This window comes from Ascaphus truei, unplaced genomic scaffold (assembly GCF_040206685.1).
Source record: "Ascaphus truei isolate aAscTru1 unplaced genomic scaffold, aAscTru1.hap1 HAP1_SCAFFOLD_546, whole genome shotgun sequence".
In the NCBI taxonomy this organism is placed as follows: Eukaryota; Metazoa; Chordata; class Amphibia; order Anura; family Ascaphidae; genus Ascaphus; species Ascaphus truei.
The window spans coordinates 85132-112841 of record NW_027456877.1 but is presented as its reverse complement, the minus strand read 5'-3'; the positions used below and the strand labels follow the sequence as shown (position 1 = coordinate 112841).

General features: G+C 56.9%; 1 protein-coding gene and 1 long non-coding RNA gene across 12 annotated transcripts in view; one reads left to right on the top strand and one right to left on the bottom strand.

The window, feature by feature from the left end:
* Positions 1-27710, bottom strand: part of LOC142485303 (uncharacterized) — a 79970-nt gene that overhangs the window by 34765 nt on the left and 17495 nt on the right. For 4 of the 6 annotated variants that reach the window (XR_012798371.1, XR_012798367.1, XR_012798366.1 and 1 more), the window contains 4 exons: positions 24950-25048; positions 19221-19343; positions 9080-9202; positions 2517-2615 (listed from right to left, as the gene is read on the bottom strand). This is a non-coding gene — a long non-coding RNA (uncharacterized LOC142485303). Of the gene's footprint in view, positions 1-2516; positions 2616-9079; positions 9203-19220; positions 19344-24949; positions 25049-25080; positions 26020-27710 lie in introns of those variants that run through there. The other 2 variants (XR_012798369.1, XR_012798370.1) reach the window with 2 other exon arrangements.
* Positions 2553-27710, top strand: part of LOC142485302 (integrator complex subunit 2-like) — a 94956-nt gene continuing 69798 nt past the window's right edge. The window contains exons 1-4 of one of the 6 annotated variants that reach the window (XM_075584334.1): positions 2553-2675; positions 3285-3434; positions 9052-9262; positions 9893-10042. In XM_075584334.1, the coding sequence (XP_075440449.1) occupies positions 10021-10042 (22 nt within the window). In that variant the 5' untranslated portion in view covers positions 2553-2675; positions 3285-3434; positions 9052-9262; positions 9893-10020. Of the gene's footprint in view, positions 2676-3284; positions 3435-9051; positions 9263-9892; positions 10043-24985; positions 25109-25141; positions 25448-25738; positions 25889-27710 lie in introns of those variants that run through there. The other 5 variants (XM_075584336.1, XM_075584335.1, XM_075584338.1 and 2 more) reach the window with 5 other exon arrangements.

Genomic DNA, 27710 nt, shown 5'->3' with positions numbered 1-27710 from the left:
ACAGAGAGAGGCACAGGCACAGCAGGGGGAGAGACACAGAGAGAGGCACAGGCACAGCATGGGGAGAGACACAGAGAGAGGCACAGGCACAGCATGGGGAGAGACACAGAGAGAGGCACAGGCACAGCATGGGGAGAGACACAGAGAGAACACCGGCACAGTAGGGGGAGAGACACAGAGACAGGCACAGCATGGGGAGAGACACAGAGAGAGGCACAGGCACAGCATGGGGCGAGACACAGAGAGAGGCACAGGCACAGCATGGGGAGAGACACAGAGAGAGGCACAGGCACAGCATGGGGAGAGACACAGCATGGGGAGAGACACAGAGAGAGGCACAGGCACAGCATGGGGAGAGACACAGCATGGGGAGAGACAGAGAGAGGCACAGGCACAGCATGGGGAGAGAGATACAGAGAGAGGCACAGCATGGGGAGAGACAGAGAGAGGCACAGGCACAGCATGGGGAGAGACACAGAGAGAGGCACAGGCACAGCATGGGGAGAGGCACAGGCACAGCATGGGGAGAGACACAGGCACAGCATGGGGAGAGACACAGAGAGAGGCACAGGCACAGTATGGGGAGAGGCACAGGCACAGCATGGGGAGAGGCACAGGCACAGCATGGGGAGAGACAGCATGGGGAGAGACACAGAGAGAGGCACAGGCACAGCATGGGGAGAGACACAGATAGAGGCACAGGCACAGCATGGGGAGAGACACACAGGCACAGCATGGGGAGAGACACAGAGAGAGGCACAGGCACAGCATGGGGAGAGACACAGAGAGAACACCGGCACAGTAGGGGGAGAGACACAGAGACAGGCACAGCATGGGGAGAGACACAGAGAGAGGCACAGGCACAGCATGGGGCGAGACACAGAGAGAGGCACAGGCACAGCATGGGGAGAGACACAGAGAGAGGCACAGGCACAGCATGGGGAGAGACACAGCATGGGGAGAGACACAGCATGGGGAGAGACACAGAGAGAGGCACAGGCACAGCATGGGGAGAGACACAGCATGGGGAGAGACAGAGAGAGGCACAGGCACAGCATGGGGAGAGAGATACAGAGAGAGGCACAGCATGGGGAGAGACAGAGAGAGGCACAGGCACAGCATGGGGAGAGACACAGAGAGAGGCACAGGCACAGCATGGGGAGAGGCACAGGCACAGCATGGGGAGAGACACAGGCACAGCATGGGGAGAGACACAGAGAGAGGCACAGGCACAGTATGGGGAGAGGCACAGGCACAGCATGGGGAGAGACAGCATGGGGAGAGACACAGAGAGAGGCACAGGCACAGCATGGGGAGAGACACAGATAGAGGCACAGGCACAGCATGGGGAGAGACACACAGGCACAGCATGGGGAGAGACACAGAGAGAGGCACAGGCACAGTATGGGGAGAGGCACAGGCACAGCATGGGGAGAGACAGCATGGGGAGAGACACAGAGAGAGGCACAGGCACAGCATGGGTAGAGACACAGAGAGAGGCACAGGCACAGCATAGGGAGAGACCCAGAGAGAGGCACAGGCACAGCATGGGGAGAGACAGTGTGGGGGGAGAGGCACAGCATGGGGAGAGGGGCACAGCATGGGAAGAGGTGCACAGAGTGGGGGGGGGGAGACAAAAAGAATGGGGGGAGAGAGACAGAATGGGGGGGAGAGAGACAGAAAATGGAGGAGAGACACAGAGAATGGGGGAGGGGAGAGAGAGACAAAGAATGGGGGAGAGACAGAGAATGGGGGGGGGGGAGATAGAGACAGAAGGGGTGGAGAGAGACAGAGAATGGGGGAGAGAGAGAATGGAGGGGGGAGAGACACAGAGAGAGGCACTGGCACAGCATGGGGAGAGACAGAGAAAGAGGCACAGGCACAGCATGGGAAGAGGGGCACAGAGTGGGGGTGGGTTAGACACAAAGAATGGGGGGAGAGAGACAGAGAATGGGGAAGGGGAGAGAGACAAAGAATGTGGGAGAGAGAGACAGAGAACTCTAGATTGTAAAATAAATAGAAAAAAATTATTGTACGACACTGCGTGCACTTAAGTTATTTTCGACACAGGAAACATATTTTCTGTGAAAGCAGTAAGCATTTGTTGACTTTGTACATTTTTTTAATCTTACAAAGATAAACGGAATAATTAGTTAGTTACACAATATTATTGCATACATTAGAGTAGGAACTACCTAGCTTCATGCATAATGCTGATATAAAGTTCTCTCTGGCTGCAATGGGGTTAATCTGTGTAAGTTATCCCTGTCTGTGCTCGAGCGGTCTATAGCAGAGAATGTGTTAATGTCCGACTTCCTTTAGCTGTGTGTACTGCTATGGTGTTGTGTACCATAGGTGTTTGTGGCTACGGAGGCCAGTGAGGGCCAAACTTCTATGAAAGCGGAATTCGGCACCCTGTCGGCGCCGGTTCTCTTCGCGTTACAAAATTAGTGAATTCTCTTTCTCTCAAACAGTTTACAGAGAACACATAGGGAATCGAACCATTATTTACTCACCAGGGAACTCATTCGCCGCCGAGGGACTAGCGCGCAAGATTGCTGTAGTCGTCAGTCGAGGTCGGGGATCTGTGCTTCACTAGGCCGCGGCGCGGTTTCCTGGAATAGGGAAGCGCGGGGAACGTAAATACCTCGACCACGGATATTGCTGGAAAGATTGTAAGCGGAGCGGTTACTGTTGTCTTTACTTGTGGTCGTTCATATTTGGGGCAGGTGACAGTTCAATATTATGATTTAATGGGGCTTAAAGGGCTAAGTGAACAGGGTGCATCACGTAGGCATAACAGGACACTATGGGAACGAAGAGATTGTGCAATAGATTATAGCGAAACGAAGGCAATGGGAGGAAAAGAGACGTAAAGTGTGGACTTGAAATGTGCAGTGTAGCGAAAGTAGTATGTTACCTCCTGTGCCCTACCTATTCCTTGGTTTATAGCTAAGGGAGAGAGCACCACAGGAGAGTGCAGCAGGAGAGGCTGTGTCTGAGGGGTGAGCCAGGTTTGTGGGATGATTTAGAAGGCTGAGAGTTGGAAATTAATACATCATGTATTGCAGTGAGTTTGTTGCAGAAATATTGTGCATTCCATAGGGCACTGGGGAAGGGAGAGGTGTGAAATGGGGATGACGTTGGACTGATTTGGCAGTACATGGTGAAAAGGGCTTTGGGGTAGGGTGACCAGGTGTCCCGGTTTTTTAGTCTCTGTCCCGGCTGCCCTGCATGCTGTAAAATGTTCCCTTTTTTGTGGCTGTTCCGCTTTTGACCATCAGAGCGGGGGGGGCAGCAGAGAGCACAGAATGCATGGAGGAGAGCAGGGGCCGAGTCTGAGCTGCGGAGCCCAGCAGTGAGACCCGGAAGTGTCAGTGACAACTTCCAGTGTCTGCTGCCAGGGCTCAAGATGGCTTCCCCCACCCATGCAGGTATGTTCCAGAAAGGGGGACACAGACACACACTCACACACAATGGGGAGGGGGGGGGAGAGGCACAGGCACAGCATGGGGAGAGACACAGAGAGAGGCACAGGCACAGCATGGGGAGAGACACAGAGAGAGGCACAGCATGGGGAGAGACACAGAGAGATGCACAGGCACAGCATGGGGAGAGACACCGAGAGAGGCACAGGCACAGCATGGGGAGAGACACAGGCACAGCATGGGGAGAGACACAGAGAGAGGCACAGGCACAGCAGGGGGAGAGACACAGAGAGAGGCACAGGCACAGCATGGGGAGAGACACAGGCACAGCATGGGGAGAGACACAGAGAGAGGCACAGGCACAGCATGGGGAGAGACACAGAGAGAGGCACAGGCACAGCATGGGGAGAGACACAGGCACAGCATGGGGAGAGACACAGAGAGAGGCACAGGCACAGCATGGGGAGAGACACAGAGAGAGGCACAGGCACAGCATGGGGAGAGACACAGGCACAGCATGGGGAGAGACACAGAGAGAGGCACAGGCACAGCAGGGGGAGAGACACAGAGAGAGGCACAGGCACAGCATGGGGAGAGACACAGGCACAGCATGGGGAGAGACACAGAGAGAGGCACAGGCACAGCATGGGGAGAGACACAGAGAGAGGCACAGGCACAGCATGGGGAGAGACACAGAGAGAGGCACAGGCACAGCATGGGGAGAGACACAGAGAGAGGCACAGGCACAGCATGGGGAGAGACACAGGCACAGCATGGGGAGAGACACAGAGAGAGGCACAGGCACAGCATGGGGAGAGACACAGAGAGAGGCACAGGCACAGCATGGGGAGAGACAAAGAGAGAGGCACAGGCACAGCATGGGGAGAGACACAGAGAGAGGCACAGGCACAGCATGGGGAGAGACACAGAGAGAGGCACAGGCACAGCATGGGGAGAGACACAGAGAGTGGCATAGGCACAGCATGGGGAGAGACACAGAGAGAGGCACAGGCACAGCATGGGGAGAGACACAGTGAGAGGCACAGGCACAGCATGGGGAGAGACAGAGAGAGGCACAGGCACGGCATGGGGAGAGACACAGAGAGAGGCACAGGCACAGCATGGGGAGAGACACAGAGAGAGGCACAGGCACAGCATGGGGAGAGACACAGAGAGAGGCACAGGCACAGCATGGGGAGAGACACAGGCACAGCATGGGGAGAGACACAGAGAGAGGCACAGGCACAGCATGGGGAGAGACACAGAGAGAGGCACAGGCACAGCATGGGGAGAGACACAGAGAGAGGCACAGGCACAGCATGGGGAGAGACACAGAGAGAGGCACAGGCACAGCATGGGGAGAGACACAGAGAGAGGCACAGGCACAGGCACAGCATGGGGAGAGACACAGAGAGAGGCACAGGCACAGCATGGGGAGAGATACAGAGAGAGGCACAGGCACAGCATGGGGAGAGACACAGAGAGAGACACAGGCACAGCATGGGGAGAGACACAGAGAGAGGCACAGGCACAGCATGGGGAGAGACACAGAGAGAGGCACAGGCACAGCATGGGGAGAGACACAGAGAGAGGCACAGGCACAGCATGGGGAGAGACACAGAGAGAGGCACAGGCACAGCATGGGGAGAGACACAGAGAGAGGCACAGGCACAGCAGGGGGAGAGACACAGAGAGAGGCACAGGCACAGCATGGGGAGAGACACAGGCACAGCATGGGGAGAGACACAGAGAGAGGCACAGGCACAGCATGGGGAGAGACACAGAGAGAGGCACAGGCACAGCATGGGGAGAGACACAGAGAGAGGCACAGGCACAGCATGGGGAGAGACACAGAGAGAGGCACAGGCACAGCATGGGGAGAGACACAGAGAGAGGCACAGGCACAGGCACAGCATGGGGAGAGACACAGAGAGAGGCACAGGCACAGCATGGGGAGAGATACAGAGAGAGGCACAGGCACAGGCACAGCATGGGGAGAGACACAGAGAGAGGCACAGGCACAGCATGGGGAGAGACACAGAGAGAGGCACAGGCACAGCATGGGGAGAGACACAGAGAGAGGCACAGGCACAGCATGGGGAGAGACACAGAGAGAGGCACAGGCACAGCATGGGGAGAGACAGAGAGAGGCACAGGCACAGCATGGGGAGAGACAGAGACAGGCACAGCAGGGGGAGAGACACAGAGAGAGGCACAGGCACAGCATGGGGAGAGACACAGAGAGAGGCACAGGCACAGCATGGGGAGAGACACAGAGAGAGGCACAGGCACAGCATGGGGAGAGACAGAGAGAGGCACAGGCACAGCATGGGGAGAGACACAGAGAGAGGCACAGGCACAGCATGGGGAGAGACACAGAGAGAGGCACAGGCACAGCATGGGGAGAGACACAGAGAGAGGCACAGGCACAGCATGGGGAGAAACACAGAGAGAGGCACAGGCACAGCATGGGGAGAGACAGAGAGAGGCACAGGCACAGCATGGGGAGAGACAGAGAGAGAGGCACAGGCACAGCAAGGGGAGAGACACAGAGAGAGGCACAGGCACAGCAGGGGGAGAGACACAGAGAGAGGCACAGGCACAGCATGGGGAGAGACACAGAGAGAGGCACAGGCACAGCATGGGGAGAGACACAGAGAGAGGCACAGGCACAGCATGGGGAGAGACACAGAGAGAGGCACAGGCACAGCATGGGGAGAGACACAGAGAGTGGCATAGGCACAGCATGGGGAGAGACACAGAGAGAGGCACAGGCACAGCATGGGGAGAGACAGAGAGAGGCACAGGCACAGCATGGGGAGAGACACAGAGAGAGGCACAGGCACAGCATGGGGAGAGACACAGTGAGAGGCACAGGCACAGCATGGGGAGAGACAGTGAGAGGCACAGGCACAGCATGGGGAGAGACACAGAGAGCGGCACAGGCACAGCATGGGGAGAGACACAGAGAGAGGCATGGGGAGAGACACAGAGAGAGGCACAGGCACAGCATGGGGAGAGACACAGAGAGAGGCACAGGCACAGCATGGGGAGAGACACAGAGAGAGGCACAGGCACAGCATGGGGAGAGACACAGAGAGAGAGGCATGGGGAGAGACACAGAGAGAGGCACAGGCACAGCATGGGGAGAGACACAGAGAGAGGCACAGGCACAGCATGGGGAGAGACACAGAGAGAGGCACAGGCACAGGCACAGCATGGGGAGAGACACAGAGAGGCACAGGCACAGCATGGGGAGAGACACAGAGAGAGGCACAGGCACAGCATGGGGAGAGACACAGAGAGAGGCACAGGCACAGCATGGGGAGAGGCACAGGCACAGCATGGGGAGAGACACAGAGAGAGGCACAGGCACAGCATGGGGAGAGACACAGAGAGAGGCACAGCATGGGGAGAGACACATTGAGATGCACAGGCACAGCATGGGGAGAGACACAGAGAGAGGCACAGGCACAGCATGGGGAGAGACACAGAGAGAGGCACAGGCACAGCATGGGGAGAGACACAGGCACAGCATGGGGAGAGACACAGAGAGAGGCACAGGCACAGCAGGGGGAGAGACACAGAGAGAGGCACAGGCACAGCATGGGGAGAGACACATAGAGAGGCACAGGCACAGCATGGGGAGAGACACAGAGAGAGGCACAGGCACAGCATGGGGAGAGACACAGAGAGAGGCACAGGCACAGCATGGGGAGAGACAGAGAGAGGCACAGGCACAGCATGGGGAGAGACACAGAGAGAGGCACAGGCACAGTATGGGGAGAGGCACAGGCACAGCATGGGGAGAGACAGCATGGGGAGAGACACAGAGAGAGGCACAGGCACAGCATGGGGAGAGACACAGAGAGGCACAGGCACAGCATGGGGAGAGACACAGATAGAGGCACAGGCACAGCATGGGGAGAGACACACAGGCACAGCATGGGGAGAGACACAGAGAGAGGCACAGGCACAGTATGGGGAGAGGCACAGGCACAGGCACAGTATGGGGAGAGGCACAGGCACAGCATGGGGAGAGACAGCATGGGGAGAGACAGCATGGGGAGAGACAGCATGGGGAGAGACACAGGCACAGCATGGGGAGAGACACAGAGAGAGGCACAGGCACAGCATGGGGAGAGACACAGAGAGAGGCACAGGCACAGCATGGGGAGAGACACAGAGAGAGGCACAGGCACAGCATGGGGAGAGACACAGAGAGAGGCACAGGCACAGCATGGGGAGAGACACAGAGAGAGGCACAGGCACAGGCACAGCATGGGGAGAGACACAGAGAGAGGCACAGGCACAGCATGGGGAGAGACACAGAGAGAGGCACAGGCACAGCATGGGGAGAGACACAGAGAGAGGCACAGGCACAGCATGGGTAGAGACACAGAGAGAGGCACAGGCACAGCATAGGGAGAGACCCAGAGAGAGGCACAAGCACAGCATGGGGAGAGACAGTGTGGGGGGAGAGGCACAGCATGGGGAGAGGGGCACAGCATGGGAAGAGGTGCACAGAGTGGGGGGGGGGGAGACAAAAAGAATGGGGGGTGAGAGACAGAATGGGGGGGAGAGAGACATAATGGGGGGGAGAGAGACAGAAAATGGAGGAGAGACACAGAGAATGGGGGAGGGGAGAGAGAGACAGAAGGGGTGGAGAGAGACAGAGAATGGGGGAGAGAGAGAATGGGGGGAGAGAGAGACAGACAAAGAATGGAGGATTGAGAGAGACACAGAGAATGGGGGGAGAGAGACAGAGAATGGGGGGAGAGAGACAGAGAATGGAGGTGGGAGAGACAGAGAATGGAGGTGGGAGAGACAGAGAATGGAGGTGGGAGAGACAGAGAATGGAGGGGGGATGGAGAGAATGGAGGGGGGAGAAGAGAATGGAGGGGGGAGAGAGAGAATGGAGGGGGGAGAGACAGAGAATGGAGGGGGGAGAAGACAGAGAATGGAGGGGGGAGAGACACAGAGAGAGGCACTGGCACAGCATGGGGAGAGACAGAGAGAGAGGCACAGGCACAGCATGGGAAGAGGGGCACAGAGTGGGGGTGGGGGAGACACAAAGAATGGGGGGAGAGAGACAGAGAATGGGGAAGGGGAGAGAGACAAAGAATGGGGGAGAGAGAGACAGAGAACTCTAGATTGTAAAATAAATAGAAAAAAATTATTGTACGACACTGCGTGCACTTAAGTTATTTTCGACACAGGAAACATATTTTCTGTGAAAGCAGTAAGCATTCGTTGACTTTGTACATTTTTTTAATCTTACAAAGATAAACGGAATAATTAGTTAGTTACACAATATTATTGCATACATTAGAGTAGGAACTCCCTAGCTTCATGCACAATGCTGATATAAAGTTCTCTCTGGCTGCAATGGGGTTAATCTGTGTAAGTTATCCCTGTCTGTGCTCGAGCGGTCTATGGCAGAGAATATGTTAATGTCGGACTTCCTTTAGCTGTGTGTACTGCTATGGTGTTGTGTACCATAGGTGTTTGTGGCTACGGAGGCCAGTGAGGGCCAAACTACTATGAAAGCGGAATTCGGCACCCTGTCGGCGCCGGTTCTCTTCGCGTTACAAAATTAGTGAATTCTCTTTCTCTCAACCAGTTTACAGAGAACACATAGGGAATCGAACCATTATTTCCTCATCAGGGAACTCATCCGCACGCCTTCGCCGCCGAGGGACTAGCGCGCAAGATTGCTGTAGTTGTCAGTCGAGGTCGGGGATCTGTGCTTCACTAGGCCGCGGCGCGGTTTCCTGGAATAGGGAAGCGCGGGGAACGTAAATACCTCGACCACGGATATTGCTGGAAAGATTGTAAGTGGAGCGGTTACTGTTGTCTTTACTTGTGGTCGTTCATATTTGGGGCAGGTGACAGTTCAATATTATGATTTAATGGGGCTTAAAGGGCTAAGTGAACAGGGTGCATCACGTAGGCATAACAGGACACTATGGGAACGAAGAGATTGTGCAATAGATTATAGCGAAACGAAGGCAATGGGAGGAAAAGAGACGTAAAGTGTGGACTTGAAATGTGCAGTGTAGCGAAAGTAGTATGTTACCTCCTGTGCCCTACCTATTCCTTGGTTTATAGCTAAGGGAGAGAGCACCACAGGAGAGTGCAGCAGGAGAGGCTGTGGTTGAGGGGTGAGCCAGGTTTGTGGGATGATTTAGAAGGCTGAGAGTTGGAAATTAATACATCATGTATTGCAGTGAGTTTGTTGCAGAAATATTGTGCATTCCATAGGGCACTGGGGAAGGGAGAGGTGTGAAATGGGGATGACGTTGGACTGATTTGGCAGTACATGGTGAAAAGGGCTTTGGGGTAGGGTGACCAGGTGTCCCGGTTTTTTAGTCTCTGTCCCGGTTTTTTTAGTCTCTGTCCCGGCTGCCCTGCATGCTGTAAAATGTTCCCTTTTTTGTGGCTGTTCCGCTTTTGACCATCAGAGCGGGGGGGGCAGCAGAGAGCACAGAATGCATGGAGGAGAGCAGGGGCCGAGTCTGAGCTGCGGAGCCCAGCAGTGAGACCCGGAAGTGTCAGTGACAACTTCCAGTGTCTGCTGCCAGGGCTCAAGATGCCTTCCCCCACCCATGCAGGTATGTTCCAGAAAGGGGGACACAGACACACACTTACACACAATGGGGAGGGGGGGGGGGAGAGGCACAGGCACAGCATGGGGAGAGACACAGAGAGAGGCACAGGCACAGCATGGGGAGAGACACAGAGAGAGGCACAGCATGGGGAGAGACACAGAGAGATGCACAGGCACAGCATGGGGAGAGGCACAGGCACAGCATGGGGGGAGACACAGAGAGAGGCACAGGCACAGCATGGGGAGAGACACAGGCACAGCATGGGGAGAGACACAGAGAGAGGCACAGGCACTGCAGGGGGAGAGACACAGAGAGAGGCACAGGCACAGCATGGGGAGAGACACAGGCACAGCATGGGGAGAGACACAGGCACAGCATGGGGAGAGACACAGAGAGGCACAGGCACAGCATGGGGAGAGACACAGAGAGAGGCACAGGCACAGCATGGGGAGAGACACAGAGAGAGGCACAGGCACAGCATGGGGAGAAACACAGAGAGAGGCACAGGCACAGCATGGGGAGAGACAGAGAGAGGCACAGGCACAGCATGGGGAGAGACAGAGAGAGAGGCACAGGCACAGCAAGGGGAGAGACACAGAGAGAGGCACAGGCACAGCATGGGGAGAGACACAGAGAGAGGCACAGCATGGGGAGAGACACAGAGAGATGCACAGGCACAGCATGGGGAGAGGCACAGGCACAGCATGGGGGGAGACACAGAGAGAGGCACAGGCACAGCATGGGGAGAGACACAGGCACAGCATGGGGAGAGACACAGAGAGAGGCACAGGCACAGCAGGGGGAGAGACACAGAGAGAGGCACAGGCACAGCATGGGGAGAGACACAGGCACAGCATGGGGAGAGACACAGGCACAGCATGGGGAGAGACACAGAGAGAGGCACAGGCACAGCATGGGGAGAGACACAGAGAGAGGCACAGGCACAGCATGGGGAGAGACACAGAGAGAGGCACAGGCACAGCATGGGGAGAAACACAGAGAGAGGCACAGGCACAGCATGGGGAGAGACAGAGAGAGGCACAGGCACAGCATGGGGAGAGACAGAGAGAGAGGCACAGGCACAGCAAGGGGAGAGACACAGAGAGAGGCACAGGCACAGCAGGGGGAGAGACACAGAGAGAGGCACAGGCACAGCATGGGGAGAGACACAGAGAGAGGCACAGGCACAGCATGGGGAGAGACACAGAGAGAGGCACAGGCACAGCATGGGGAGAGACACAGAGAGAGGCACAGGCACAGCATGGGGATAGACACAGAGAGTGGCATAGGCACAGCATGGGGAGAGACACAGAGAGAGGCACAGGCACAGCATGGGGAGAGACACAGTGAGAGGCACAGGCACAGCATGGGGAGAGACAGAGAGAGGCACAGGCACAGCATGGGGAGAGACACAGAGAGAGGCACAGGCACAGCATGGGGAGAGACACAGAGACAGGCACAGCATGGGGAGAGACACAGAGAGGCACAGGCACAGCATGGGGAGAGACACAGAGAGAGACACAGGCACAGCATGGAGAGAGACACAGGCACAGCATGGAGAGAGACACAGAGAGAGGCACAGGTACAGCATGGGGAGAGACACAGAGAGAGGCACAGCATGGGGAGAGACAGAGAGAGAACACAGGCACAGCATGGGGAGAGACACAGAGAGAGGCACAGGCACAGCATGGGGAGAGACAGAGAGAGAACACAGGCACAGCATGGGGAGAGACAGAGAGAGGCACAGGCACAGCATGGGGAGAGACACAGAGAGAGGCACAGAGAGAGGCACAGCATGGGGAGAGACAGAGAGAGAACACAGGCACAGCATGGGGAGAGACACAGAGAGAGGCACAGGCACAGCATGGGGAGAGACACAGAGAGAGGCATGGGGAGAGACACAGAGAGAGGCACAGGCACAGCATGGGGAGAGACAGAGAGAGGCACAGGCACAGCATGGGGAGAGGCACAGGCACAGCATGGGGAGAGACACAGTGAGAGGCACAGGCACAGCATGGGGAGAGACACAGTGAGAGGCACAGGCACAGCATGGGGAGAGACACAGAGAGCGGCACAGGCACAGCATGGGGAGAGACACAGAGAGAGGCATGGGGAGAGACACAGAGAGAGGCACAGGCACAGCATGGGGAGAGACAGAGAGAGGCACAGGCACAGCATGGGGAGAGACACAGAGAGAGGCATGGGGAGAGACACAGAGAGAGGCACAGGCACAGCATGGGGAGAGACACAGAGAGAGGCACAGGCACAGCATGGGGAGAGACAGAGAGAGGCACAGGCACAGCATGGGGAGAGACACAGAGAGGCACAGGCACAGCATGGGGAGAGACACAGAGAGAGGCACAGGCACAGCATGGGGAGATACACAGAGAGAGGCACAGGCACAGCATGGGGAGAGGCACAGGCACAGCATGGGGAGAGACACAGAGAGAGGCACAGGCACAGCATGGGGAGAGACACAGAGAGAGGCACAGCATGGGGAGAGACACATTGAGATGCACAGGCACAGCATGGGGAGAGACACAGAGAGAGGCACAGGCACAGCATGGGGAGAGACACAGGCACAGCATGGGGAGAGACACAGAGAGAGGCACAGCCACAGCAGGGGGAGAGACACAGAGAGAGGCACAGGCACAGCATGGGGAGAGACACAGGCACAGCATGGGGAGAGACACAGAGAGAGGCACAGGCACAGCATGGGGAGAGACACAGAGAGAGGCACAGGCACAGCATGGGGAGAGACACAGAGAGAGGCACAGGCACAGCATGGGGAGAGACACAGAGAGAGGCACAGGCACAGCATGGGGAGAGACACAGAGAGAGGCACAGGCACAGGCACAGCATGGGGAGAGAGACAGAGATAGGCACAGGCACAGCATGGGGAGAGATACAGAGAGAGGCACAGGCACAGCATGGGGAGAGACACAGAGAGAGGCACAGGCACAGCATGGGGAGAGACACAGAGAGAGGCACAGGCACAGCATGGGGAGAGACACAGAGAGAGGCACAGGCACAGCATGGGGAGAGACACAGAGAGAGGCACAGGCACAGCATGGGGAGAGACACAGAGAGAGGCACAGGCACAGCATGGGGAGAGACACAGAGAGAGGCACAGGCACAGCATGGGGAGAGACAGAGAGAGGCACAGGCACAGCATGGGGAGAGACAGAGACAGGCACAGCAGGGGGAGAGACACAGAGAGAGGCACAGGCACAGCATGGGGAGAGACACAGAGAGAGGCACAGGCACAGCATGGGGAGAGACACAGAGAGAGGCACAGGCACAGCATGGGGAGAGACACAGAGAGGCACAGGCACAGCATGGGGAGAGACACAGAGAGAGGCACAGGCACAGCATGGGGAGAGACACAGAGAGAGGCACAGGCACAGCATGGGGAGAGACACAGAGAGAGGCACAGGCACAGCATGGGGAGAGACACAGAGAGAGGCACAGGCACAGCATGGGGAGAAACACAGAGAGAGGCACAGGCACAGCATGGGGAGAGACAGAGAGAGGCACAGGCACAGCATGGGGAGAGACAGAGAGAGAGGCGCACAGGCACAGCAAGGGGAGAGACACAGAGAGAGGCACAGGCACAGCAGGGGGAGAGACACAGAGAGAGGCACAGGCACAGCATGGGGAGAGACACAGAGAGAGGCACAGGCACAGCATGGGGAGAGACACAGAGAGAGGCACAGGCACAGCATGGGGAGAGACACAGAGAGAGGCACAGGCACAGCATGGGGAGAGACACAGAGAGAGGCACAGGCACAGCATGGGGAGAGACACAGAGAGGCACAGGCACAGCATGGGGAGAGACACAGAGAGAGGCACAGGCACAGCATGGGGAGAGACACAGAGAGAGGCACAGGCACAGCATGGGGAGAGACACAGAGAGAGGCACAGGCACAGCATGGGGAGAGACACAGAGAGAGGCACAGGCACAGCATGGGGAGAGACAGAGAGAACACCGGCACAGCAGGGGAGAGACACAGAGAGAGGCACAGGCACAGCATGGGGAGAGACACAGAGAGTGGCATAGGCACAGCATGGGGAGAGACACAGAGAGAGGCACAGGCACAGCATGGGGAGAGACACAGTGAGAGGCACAGGCACAGCATGGGGAGAGACAGAGAGAGGCACAGGCACAGCATGGGGAGAGACACAGAGAGAGGCACAGGCACAGCATGGGGAGAGACACAGAGACAGGCACAGCATGGGGAGAGACACAGAGAGGCACAGGCACAGCATGGGGAGAGACACAGAGAGAGACACAGGCACAGCATGGAGAGAGACACAGAGAGAGGCACAGGTACAGCATGGGGAGAGACACAGAGAGAGGCACAGCATGGGGAGAGACAGAGAGAGAACACAGGCACAGCATGGGGAGAGACACAGAGAGAGGCACAGGCACAGCATGGGGAGAGACACAGAGAGAGGCATGGGGAGAGACACAGAGAGAGGCACAGGCACAGCATGGGGAGAGACAGAGAGAGGCACAGGCACAGCATGGGGAGAGACACAGAGAGAGGCACAGGCACAGCATGGGGAGAGACACAGAGAGAGGCACAGGCACAGCATGGGGAGAGACACACAGGCACAGCATGGGGAGAGACACAGAGAGAGGCACAGGCACAGTATGGGGAGAGGCACAGGCACAGCATGGGGAGAGACACAGAGAGAGGCACAGCATGGGGAGAGACAGAGAGAGAACACAGGCACAGCATGGGGAGAGACACAGAGAGAGGCACAGGCACAGCATGGGGAGAGACACAGAGAGAGGCATGGGGAGAGACACAGAGAGAGGCACAGGCACAGCATGGGGAGAGACAGAGAGAGGCACAGGCACAGCATGGGGAGAGGCACAGGCACAGCATGGGGAGAGACACAGTGAGAGGCACAGGCACAGCATGGGGAGAGACACAGTGAGAGGCACAGGCACAGCATGGGGAGAGACACAGAGAGCGGCACAGGCACAGCATGGGGAGAGACACAGAGAGAGGCATGGGGAGAGACACAGAGAGAGGCACAGGCACAGCATGGGGAGAGACAGAGAGAGGCACAGGCACAGCATGGGGAGAGACACAGAGAGAGGCATGGGGAGAGACACAGAGAGAGGCACAGGCACAGCATGGGGAGAGACACAGAGAGAGGCACAGGCACAGCATGGGGAGAGACACAGAGAGAGGCACAGGCACAGCATGGGGAGAGACACAGAGAGGCACAGGCACAGCATGGGGAGAGACACAGAGAGAGGCACAGGCACAGCATGGGGAGAGACACAGAGAGAGGCACAGGCACAGCATGGGGAGAGACACAGAGAGAGGCACAGGCACAGCATGGGGAGAGGCACAGGCACAGCATGGGGAGAGACACAGAGAGAGGCACAGGCACAGCATGGGGAGAGACACAGAGAGAGGCACAGCATGGGGAGAGACACATTGAGATGCACAGGCACAGCATGGGGAGAGACACAGAGAGAGGCACAGGCACAGCATGGGGAGAGACACAGAGAGAGGCACAGGCACAGCATGGGGAGAGACACAGGCACAGCATGGGGAGAGACACAGAGAGAGGCACAGCCACAGCAGGGGGAGAGACACAGAGAGAGGCACAGGCACAGCATGGGGAGAGACACAGGCACAGCATGGGGAGAGACACAGAGAGAGGCACAGGCACAGCATGGGGAGAGACACAGAGAGAGGCACAGGCACAGCATGGGGAGAGACAGAGAGAGGCACAGGCACAGCATGGGGAGAGGCACAGGCACAGCATGGGGAGAGACACAGTGAGAGGCACAGGCACAGCATGGGGAGAGACACAGTGAGAGGCACAGGCACAGCATGGGGAGAGACACAGAGAGCGGCACAGGCACAGCATGGGGAGAGACACAGAGAGAGGCATGGGGAGAGACACAGAGAGAGGCACAGGCACAGCATGGGGAGAGACAGAGAGAGGCACAGGCACAGCATGGGGAGAGACACAGAGAGAGGCACAGGCACAGCATGGGGAGAGACACAGAGAGAGGCACAGGCACAGCATGGGGAGAGACACAGAGAGAGGCACAGGCACAGCATGGGGAGAGACACAGAGAGGCACAGGCACAGCATGGGGAGAGACACAGAGAGAGGCACAGGCACAGCATGGGGAGAGACACAGAGAGAGGCACAGGCACAGCATGGGGAGAGGCACAGGCACAGCATGGGGAGAGACACAGAGAGAGGCACAGGCACAGCATGGGGAGAGACACAGAGAGAGGCACAGCATGGGGAGAGACACATTGAGATGCACAGGCACAGCATGGGGAGAGACACAGAGAGAGGCACAGGCACAGCATGGGGAGAGACACAGAGAGAGGCACAGGCACAGCATGGGGAGAGACACAGGCACAGCATGGGGAGAGACACAGAGAGAGGCACAGCCACAGCAGGGGGAGAGACACAGAGAGAGGCACAGGCACAGCATGGGGAGAGACACAGGCACAGCATGGGGAGAGACACAGAGAGAGGCACAGGCACAGCATGGGGAGAGACACAGAGAGAGGCACAGGCACAGCATGGGGAGAGACACAGAGAGAGGCACAGGCACAGCATGGGGAGAGACACAGAGAGAGGCACAGGCACAGCATGGGGAGAGACACAGAGAGAGGCACAGGCACAGCATGGGGAGAGAGACAGAGATAGGCACAGGCACAGCATGGGGAGAGATACAGAGAGAGGCACAGGCACAGCATGGGGAGAGACACAGAGAGAGGCACAGGCACAGTATGGGGAGAGGCACAGGCACAGCATGGGGAGAGACAGCATGGGGAGAGACAGAGAGAGGCACAGGCACAGCATGGGGAGAGACACAGAGAGGCACAGGCATAGCATGGGGAGAGACACAGATAGAGGCACAGGCACAGCATGGGGAGAGACACACAGGCACAGCATGGGGAGAGACACAGAGAGAGGCACAGGCACAGTATGGGGAGAGGCACAGGCACAGCATGGGGAGAGACAGCATGGGGAGAGACACAGAGAGAGGCACAGGCACAGCATGGGTAGAGACACAGAGAGAGGCACAGGCACAGCATAGGGAGAGACCCAGAGAGAGGCACAGGCACAGCATGGGGAGAGACAGTGTGGGGGGAGAGGCACAGCATGGGGAGAGGGGCACAGCATGGGAAGAGGTGCACAGAGTGGGGGGGGGGTGGGAGACAAAAAGAATGGGGGGAGAGAGACAGAATGGGGGGGGGAGAGACAGAAAATGGAGTAGAGACACAGAGAATGGGGGAGGGGAGAGAGAGACAAAGAATGGGGGAGAGACAGAGAATGGGGGGGGAGATAGAGACAGAAGGGGTGGAGAGAGACAGAGAATGGGGGAGAGAGAGAATGGGGGGAGAGAGAGAGACAGACAAAGAATGGGGGATAGAGAGAGACACAGAGAATGGGGGGAGAGAGAGAGAATGGGGGGAGAGAGACAGAGAATGGGGGGAGAGAGACAGAGAAAGGAGGTGGGAGAGACAGAGAGACACACAGGCACAGCATGGGGAGAGACACAGAGAGAGGCACAGGCACAGTATGGGGAGAGGCACAGGCACAGCATGGGGAGAGACAGCATGGGGAGAGACACAGAGAGAGGCACAGGCACAGCATGGGGAGAGACACAGAGAGGCACAGGCACAGCATGGGGAGAGACACAGATAGAGGCACAGGCACAGCATGGGGAGAGACACAGAGAGAGGCACAGGCACAGTATGGGGAGAGGCACAGGCACAGGCACAGTATGGGGAGAGGCACAGGCACAGCATGGGGAGAGACAGCATGGGGAGAGACAGCATGGGGAGAGACAGCATGGGGAGAGACACAGAGAGAGGCACAGGCACAGCATGGGTAGAGACACAGAGAGAGGCACAGGCACAGCATAGAGAGAGGCACAAGCACAGCATGGGGAGAGACAGTGTGGGGGGAGAGGCACAGCATGGGGAGAGGGGCACAGCATGGGAAGAGGTGCACAGAGTGGGGGGGGGGGAGACAAAAAGAATGGGGGGAGAGAGACAGAATGGGGGGGAGAGAGACAGAATGGGGGGGAGAGAGACAGAATGGGGGGGAGAGAGACAGAATGGGGGGGAGAGAGACAGAATGGGGGGGAGAGAGACAGAATGGGGGGGAGAGAGACAGAAAATGGAGGAGAGACACAGAGAATGGGGGAGGGGAGAGAGAGACAGAAGGGGTGGAGAGAGACAGAGAATGGGGGAGAGAGAGAATGGGGGGAGAGAGAGACAGACAAAGAATGGAGGATTGAGAGAGACACAGAGAATGGGGGGAGAGAGACAGAGAATGGGGGGAGAGAGACAGAGAATGGAGGTGGGAGAGACAGAGAATGGAGGTGGGAGAGACAGAGAATGGAGGGGGGAGAGAGAGAATGGAGGGGGGAGACAGAGAATGGAGGGGGGAGAGACAGAGAATGGAGGGGGGAGATAGACAGAGAATGGAGGGGGGAGAGACACAGAGAGAGGCACTGGCACAGCATGGGGAGAGACAGAGAGAGAGGCACAGGCACAGCATGGGAAGAGGGGCACAGAGTGGGGGTGGGGGAGACACAAAGAATGGGGGGAGAGAGACAGAGAATGGGGAAGGGGAGAGAGACAAAGAATGGGGGAGAGAGAGACAGAGAACTCTAGATTGTAAAATAAATAGAAAAAAATTATTGTACGACACTGCGTGCACTTAAGTTATTTGCGACACAGGAAACATATTTTCTGTGAAAGCAGTAAGCATTCGTTGACTTTGTACATTTTTTTAATCTTACAAAGATAAACGGAATAATTAGTTAGTTACACAATATTATTGCATACATTAGAGTAGGAACTCCCTAGCTTCATGCATAATGCTGATATAAAGTTCTCTCTGGCTGCAATGGGGTTAATCTGTGTAAGTTATCCCTGTCTGTGCTCGAGCGGTCTATAGCAGAGAATGTGTTAATGTCCGACTTCCTTTAGCTGTGTGTACTGCTATGGTGTTGGGTACCATAGGTGTTTGTGGCTACGGAGGCCAGTGAGGGCCAAACTACTATGAAACCGGAATTCGGCACCCTGTCGGCGCCGGTTCTCTTCGCGTTACAAAATTAGTGAATTCTCTTTCTCTCAAACAGTTTACAGAGAACACATAGGGAATCGAACCATTATTTCCTCATCAGGGAACTCATCCGCACGCCTTCGCTGCCGAGGGACTAGCGCGCAAGATTGCTGTAGTCATCAGTCGAGGTCGGGGATCTCTGCTTCACTAGGCCGCGGCGCGGTTTCCTGGAATAGGGAAGCGCGGGCAACGTAAATACCTCGACCACGGATATTGCTGGAAAGATTGTAAGCGGAGCGGTTACTGTTGTCTTTACTTGTGGTCGTTCATATTTGGGGCAGGTGACAGTTCAATATTATGATTTAATGGGGCTTAAAGGGCTAAGTGAACAGGGTGCATCACGTAGGCATAACAGGACACTATGGGAACGAAGAGATTGTGCAATAGATTATAGCGAAACAAAGGCAATGGGAGGAAAAGAGACGTAAAGTGTGGACTTGAAATGTGCAGTGTAGCGAAAGTAGTATGTTACCTCCTGTGCCCTACCTATTCCTTGGTTTATAGCTAAGGGAGAGAGCACCACAGGAGAGTGCAGCAGGAGAGGCTGTGTCTGAGGGGTGAGCCAGGTTTGTGGGATGATTTAGAAGGCTGAGAGTTGGAAATTAATACATCATGTATTGCAGTGAGTTTGTTGCAGAAATATTGTGCATTCCATAGGGCACTGGGGAAGGGAGAGGTGTGAAATGGGGATGAAGTTGGACTGATTTGGCAGTACATGGTGAAAAGGGCTTTGGGGTAGGGTGTGGGTAGGGTGACCAGGTGTCCCGGTTTTTTAGTCTCTGTCCCGGTTTTTTTAGTCTCTGTCCCGGCTGCCCTGCATGCTGTAAAATGTTCCCTTTTTTGTGGCTGTTCCGCTTTTGACCATCAGAGCAGGGGGGGTGGGGGGCAGCAGAGAGCACAGAATGCATGGAGGAGAGCAGGGGCCGAGTCTGAGCTGCGGAGCCCAGCAGTGAGACCCGGAAGTGTCAGTGACAACTTCCAGTGTCTGCTGCCAGGGCTCAAGATGGCTTCCCCCACCCATGCAGGTATGTTCCAGAAAGGGGGACACAGACACACACTCACACACAAAGGGGGGGGGGGGGGAGGCACAGGCACAGCATGGGGAGAGACACAGAGAGAGGCACAGGCACAGCATGGGGAGAGACACAGAGAGAGGCACAGGCACAGCATGAGGAGAGGCATGGGGAGAGGCACAGGCACAGCATGGGGAGAGACAGAGAGAGGCACAGGCACAGCATGGGGAGAGACACAGAGAGAGGCACAGGCACAGCATGGGGAGAGACACAGAGAGAGGCACAGGCACAGCATGGGGAGAGACACAGAGAGAGGCATGGGGAGAGACACAGAGAGAGGCACAGGCACAGCATGGGGAGAGACAGAGAGAGGCACAGGCACAGCATGGGGAGAGACACAGAGAGAGGCACAGGCACAGCATGGGGAGAGACACAGAGAGAGGCACAGGCACAGCATGGGGAGAGACACAGAGAGAGGCATTGGGAGAGACACAGAGAGAAGCACAGGCACAGCATGGAGAGAGACACAGAGAGAGGCACAGGCACAGCATGGGGAGAGACACAGAGAGAGGCACAGGCACAGCATGGGGAGAGACAGAGAGAGGCACAGGCACAGCATGGGGAGAGACACAGAGAGAGGCACAGGCACAGCATGGGGAGAGACACAGAGAGAGGCACAGGCACAGCATGGGGAGAGACACAGAGAGAGGCACAGGCACAGCATGGGGAGAGACACAGAGAGAGGCACAGGCACAGCATGGGGAGAGACACAGAGAGAGGCACAGGCACAGCATGGGGAGAGACACAGAGAGAGGCACAGGCACAGCATGGGGAGAGACACAGAGAGAGGCACAGGCACAGCATGGGGAGAGACACAGAGAGAGGCATGGGGAGAGACACAGAGAGAGGCACAGGCACAGCATGGGGAGAGACACAGAGAGAGGCACAGGCACAGCATGGGGAGAGACACAGAGAGAGGCACAGGCACAGCATGGGGAGAGACACAGAGAGAGGCACAGGCACAGCATGGGGAGAGACACAGAGAGAGGCACAGGCACAGCATGGGGAGAGACACAGAGAGAGGCACAGGCACAGCATGGGGAGAGACACAGAGAGAGGCACAGGCACAGCATGGGGAGAGACACAGAGAGAGGCACAGGCACAGCATGGGGAGAGACACAGAGAGAGGCACAGGCACAGCATGGGGAGAGACACAGAGAGAGGCACAGGCACAGCATGGGGAGAGACACAGAGAGAGGCACAGGCACAGCATGGGGAGAGACACAGAGAGAGGCACAGGCACAGCATGGGGAGAGACAAAGAGAGAGGCACAGGCACAGCATGGGGAGAGACACAGAGAGAGGCACAGGCACAGCATGGGGAGAGACACAGAGAGAGGCACAGGCACAGCATGGGGAGAGACACAGAGAGAGGCACAGGCACAGCATGGGGAGAGACACAGAGAGAGGCATGGGGAGAGACACAGAGAGAGGCACAGGCACAGCATGGGGAGAGACAGAGAGAGGCACAGGCACAGCATGGGGAGAGACACAGAGAGAGGCACAAGCACAGCATGGGGAGAGACACAGGGAGAGGCACAGGCACAGCATGGGGAGAGACACAGAGAGAGGCATGGGTAGAGACACAGAGAGAGGCACAGGCACAGCATGGGGAGAGACACAGAGAGAGGCATGGGTAGAGACACAGAGAGAGGCATGGGTAGAGACACAGAGAGAGGCACAGGCACAGCATGGGGAGAGACACAGAGAGAGGCACAGGCACAGCATGGGGAGAGACACAGAGAGAGGCACAGGCACAGCATGGGGAGAGACACAGAGAGAGGCACAGGCACAGCATGGGGAGAGACACAGAGAGAGGCACAGGCACAGCATGGGGAGAGACACAGAGAGAGGCACAGGCACAGCATGGGGAGAGACACAGAGAGAGGCACAGGCACAGCATGGGGAGAGACACAGAGAGAGGCACAGGCACAGCATGGGGAGAGACACAGAGAGAGGCACAGGCACAGCAGGGGGAGAGACACAGAGAGAGGCACAGCATGGGGAGAGACACAGAGAGAGGCACAGGCACAGCATGGGGAGAGACACAGAGAGAGGCACAGGCACAGCATGGGGAGAGACACAGAGAGAGGCACAGGCACAGCATGGGGAGAGACACAGAGAGAGGCACAGGCACAGCATGGGGAGAGACACAGAGAGAACACCGGCACAGTAGGGGGAGAGACACAGAGACAGGCACAGCATGGGGAGGTACACAGAGAGAGGCACAGGCACAGCATGGGGAGAGATACAGAGAGAGGCACAGGCACAGCATGGGGAGAGATACAGAGAGAGGCACAGGCACAGCATGGGGAGAGACACAGAGAGAGGCACATGCACAGCATGGGGAGAGACACAGAGAGAGGCACAGGCACAGCATGGGGAGAGACACAGAGAGAGGCACAGGCACAGCATGGGGAAAGACACAGAGAGAGGCACAGGCACAGCATGGGGAGAGACACAGAGAGAGGCACAGGCACAGCATGGGGAGAGACACAGAGAGAGGCACAGGCACAGCATGGGGAGAGACACAGAGAGAGGCACAGGCACAGCAGGGGGAGAGACAGAGAGAGGCACAGGCACAGCATGGGGAGAGACACAGAGAGAGGCACAGGCACAGCATGGGGAGAGACACAGAGAGAGGCACAGGCACAGCATGGGGAGAGACACAGAGAGAGGCACAGGCACAGCATGGGGAGAGACACAGAGAGAGGCACAGGCACAGCATGGGGAGAGACAGAGAGAGGCACAGGCACAACATGGGGAGAGACAGAGAGAACACCGGCACAGCAGGGGGAGAGACACAGAGAGAGGCACAGGCACAGCAGGGGGAGAGACACAGAGAGAGGCACAGGCACAGCATGGGGAGAGACACAGAGAGAGGCACAGGCACAGCATGGGGAGAGACACAGAGAGAGGCACAGGCACAGCATGGGGAGAGACACAGAGAGAACACCGGCACAGTAGGGGGAGAGACACAGAGACAGGCACAGCATGGGGAGAGACACAGAGAGAGGCACAGGCACAGCATGGGGCGAGACACAGAGAGAGGCACAGGCACAGCATGGGGAGAGACACAGAGAGAGGCACAGGCACAGCATGGGGAGAGACACAGCATGGGGAGAGACACAGAGAGAGGCACAGGCACAGCATGGGGAGAGACACAGCATGGGGAGAGACAGAGAGAGGCACAGGCACAGCATGGGGAGAGAGATACAGAGAGAGGCACAGCATGGGGAGAGACAGAGAGAGGCACAGGCACAGCATGGGGAGAGACACAGAGAGCGGCACAGGCACAGCATGGGGAGAGGCACAGGCACAGCATGGGGAGAGGCACAGGCACAGCATGGGGAGAGACACAGGCACAGCATGGGGAGAGACACAGAGAGAGGCACAGGCACAGTATGGGGAGAGGCACAGGCACAGCATGGGGAGAGACAGCATGGGGAGAGACACAGAGAGAGGCACAGGCACAGCATGGGGAGAGACACAGATAGAGGCACAGGCACAGCATGGGGAGAGACACACAGGCACAGCATGGGGAGAGACACAGAGAGAGGCACAGGCACAGTATGGGGAGAGGCACAGGCACAGCATGGGGAGAGACAGCATGGGGAGAGACACAGAGAGAGGCACAGGCACAGCATGGGTAGAGACACAGAGAGAGGCACAGGCACAGCATAGGGAGAGACCCAGAGAGAGGCACAGGCACAGCATGGGGAGAGACAGTGTGGGGGGAGAGGCACAGCATGGGGAGAGGGGCACAGCATGGGAAGAGGTGCACAGAGTGGGGGGGGGAGACAAAAAGAATGGGGGGAGAGAGACAGAATGGGGGGGAGAGAGACAGAATGGGGGGGAGAGAGACAGAAAATGGAGGAGAGACACAGAGAATGGGGGAGGGGAGAGAGAGACAAAGAATGGGGGAGAGACAGAGAATGGGGGGGGGAGATAGAGACAGAAGGGGTGGAGAGAGACAGAGAATGGGGGAGAGAGAGAATGGAGGGGGGAGAGACACAGAGAGAGGCACTGGCACAGCATGGGGAGAGACAGAGAAAGAGGCACAGGCACAGCATGGGAAGAGGGGCACAGAGTGGGGGTGGGTTAGACACAAAGAATGGGGGGAGAGAGACAGAGAATGGGGAAGGGGAGAGAGACAAAGAATGTGGGAGAGAGAGACAGAGAACTCTAGATTGTAAAATAAATAGAAAAAAATTATTGTACGACACTGCGTGCACTTAAGTTATTTTCGACACAGGAAACATATTTTCTGTGAAAGCAGTAAGCATTTGTTGACTTTGTACATTTTTTTAATCTTACAAAGATAAACGGAATAATTAGTTAGTTACACAATATTATTGCATACATTAGAGTAGGAACTCCCTAGCTTCATGCATAATGCTGATATAAAGTTCTCTCTGGCTGCAATGGGGTTAATCTGTGTAAGTTATCCCTGTCTGTGCTCGAGCGGTCTATAGCAGAGAATGTGTTAATGTCCGACTTCCTTTAGCTGTGTGTACTGCTATGGTGTTGTGTACCATAGGTGTTTGTGGCTACGGAGGCCAGTGAGGGCCAAACTTCTATGAAAGCGGAATTCGGCACCCTGTCGGCGCCGGTTCTCTTCGCGTTACAAAATTAGTGAATTCTCTTTCTCTCAAACAGTTTACAGAGAACACATAGGGAATCGAACCATTATTTACTCACCAGGGAACTCATTCGCCGCCGAGGGACTAGCGCGCAAGATTGCTGTAGTCGTCAGTCGAGGTCGGGGATCTGTGCTTCACTAGGCCGCGGCGCGGTTTCCTGGAATAGGGAAGCGCGGGGAACGTAAATACCTCGACCACGGATATTGCTGGAAAGATTGTAAGCGGAGCGGTTACTGTTGTCTTTACTTGTGGTCGTTCATATTTGGGGCAGGTGACAGTTCAATATTATGATTTAATGGGGCTTAAAGGGCTAAGTGAACAGGGTGCATCACGTAGGCATAACAGGACACTATGGGAACGAAGAGATTGTGCAATAGATTATAGCGAAACGAAGGCAATGGGAGGAAAAGAGACGTAAAGTGTGGACTTGAAATGTGCAGTGTAGCGAAAGTAGTATGTTACCTCCTGTGCCCTACCTATTCCTTGGTTTATAGCTAAGGGAGAGAGCACCACAGGAGAGTGCAGCAGGAGAGGCTGTGTCTGAGGGGTGAGCCAGGTTTGTGGGATGATTTAGAAGGCTGAGAGTTGGAAATTAATACATCATGTATTGCAGTGAGTTTGTTGCAGAAATATTGTGCATTCCATAGGGCACTGGGGAAGGGAGAGGTGTGAAATGGGGATGACGTTGGACTGATTTGGCAGTACATGGTGAAAAGGGCTTTGGGGTAGGGTGACCAGGTGTCCCGGTTTTTTAGTCTCTGTCCCGGTTTTTTTAGTCTCTGTCCCGGCTGCCCTGCATGCTGTAAAATGTTCCCTTTTTTGTGGCTGTTCCGCTTTTGACCATCAGAGCGGGGGGGGCAGCAGAGAGCACAGAATGCATGGAGGAGAGCAGGGGCCGAGTCTGAGCTGCGGAGCCCAGCAGTGAGACCCGGAAGTGTCAGTGACAACTTCCAGTGTCTGCTGCCAGGGCTCAAGATGGCTTCCCCCACCCATGCAGGTATGTTCCAGAAAGGGGGACACAGACACACACTCACACACAATGGGGAGGGGGGGGGAGAGGCACAGGCACAGCATGGGGAGAGACACAGAGAGAGGCACAGGCACAGCATGGGGAGAGACACAGAGAGAGGCACAGCATGGGGAGAGACACAGAGAGATGCACAGGCACAGCATGGGGGGAGACACAGAGAGAGGCACAGGCACAGCATGGGGAGAGACACAGGCACAGCATGGGGAGAGACACAGAGAGAGGCACAGGCACAGCAGGGGGAGAGACAGAGAGAGGCACAGGCACAGCATGGGGAGAGACACAGGCACAGCATGGGGAGAGACACAGAGAGAGGCACAGGCACAGCATGGGGAGAGACACAGAGAGAGGCACAGGCACAGCATGGGGAGAGACACAGGCACAGCATGGGGAGAGACACAGAGAGAGGCACAGGCACAGCATGGGGAGAGACACAGAGAGAGGCACAGGCACAGCATGGGGAGAGACACAGGCACAGCATGGGGAGAGACACAGAGAGAGGCACAGGCACAGCAGGGGGAGAGACACAGAGAGAGGCACAGGCACAGCATGGGGAGAGACACAGGCACAGCATGGGGAGAGACACAGAGAGAGGCACAGGCACAGCATGGGGAGAGACACAGAGAGAGGCACAGGCACAGCATGGGGAGAGACACAGAGAGAGGCACAGGCACAGCATGGGGAGAGACACAGAGAGAGGCACAGGCACAGCATGGGGAGAGACACAGGCACAGCATGGGGAGAGACACAGAGAGAGGCACAGGCACAGCATGGGGAGAGACACAGAGAGAGGCACAGGCACAGCATGGGGAGAGACACAGAGAGAGGCACAGGCACAGCATGGGGAGAGACACAGAGAGAGGCACAGGCACAGCATGGGGAGAGACACAGAGAGAGGCACAGGCACAGCATGGGGAGAGACACAGAGAGTGGCATAGGCACAGCATGGGGAGAGACACAGAGAGAGGCACAGGCACAGCATGGGGAGAGACACAGTGAGAGGCACAGGCACAGCATGGGGAGAGACAGAGAGAGGCACAGGCACAGCATGGGGAGAGACACAGAGAGAGGCACAGGCACAGCATGGGGAGAGACACAGAGAGAGGCACAGGCACAGCATGGGGAGAGACACAGAGAGAGGCACAGGCACAGCATGGGGAGAGACACAGGCACAGCATGGGGAGAGACACAGAGAGAGGCACAGGCACAGCATGGGGAGAGACACAGAGAGAGGCACAGGCACAGCATGGGGAGAGACACAGAGAGAGGCACAGGCACAGCATGGGGAGAGACACAGAGAGAGGCACAGGCACAGCATGGGGAGAGACACAGAGAGAGGCACAGGCACAGGCACAGCATGGGGAGAGACACAGAGAGAGGCACAGGCACAGCATGGGGAGAGATACAGAGAGAGGCACAGGCACAGCATGGGGAGAGACACAGAGAGAGACACAGGCACAGCATGGGGAGAGACACAGAGAGAGGCACAGGCACAGCATGGGGAGAGACACAGAGAGAGGCACAGGCACAGCATGGGGAGAGACACAGAGAGAGGCACAGGCACAGCATGGGGAGAGACACAGAGAGAGGCACAGGCACAGCATGGGGAGAGACACAGAGAGAGGCACAGGCACAGCAGGGGGAGAGACACAGAGAGAGGCACAGGCACAGCATGGGGAGAGACACAGAGAGAGGCACAGGCACAGCATGGGGAGAGACACAGAGAGAGGCACAGGCACAGCATGGGGAGAGACAGAGAGAGGCACAGGCACAGCATGGGGAGAGACACAGA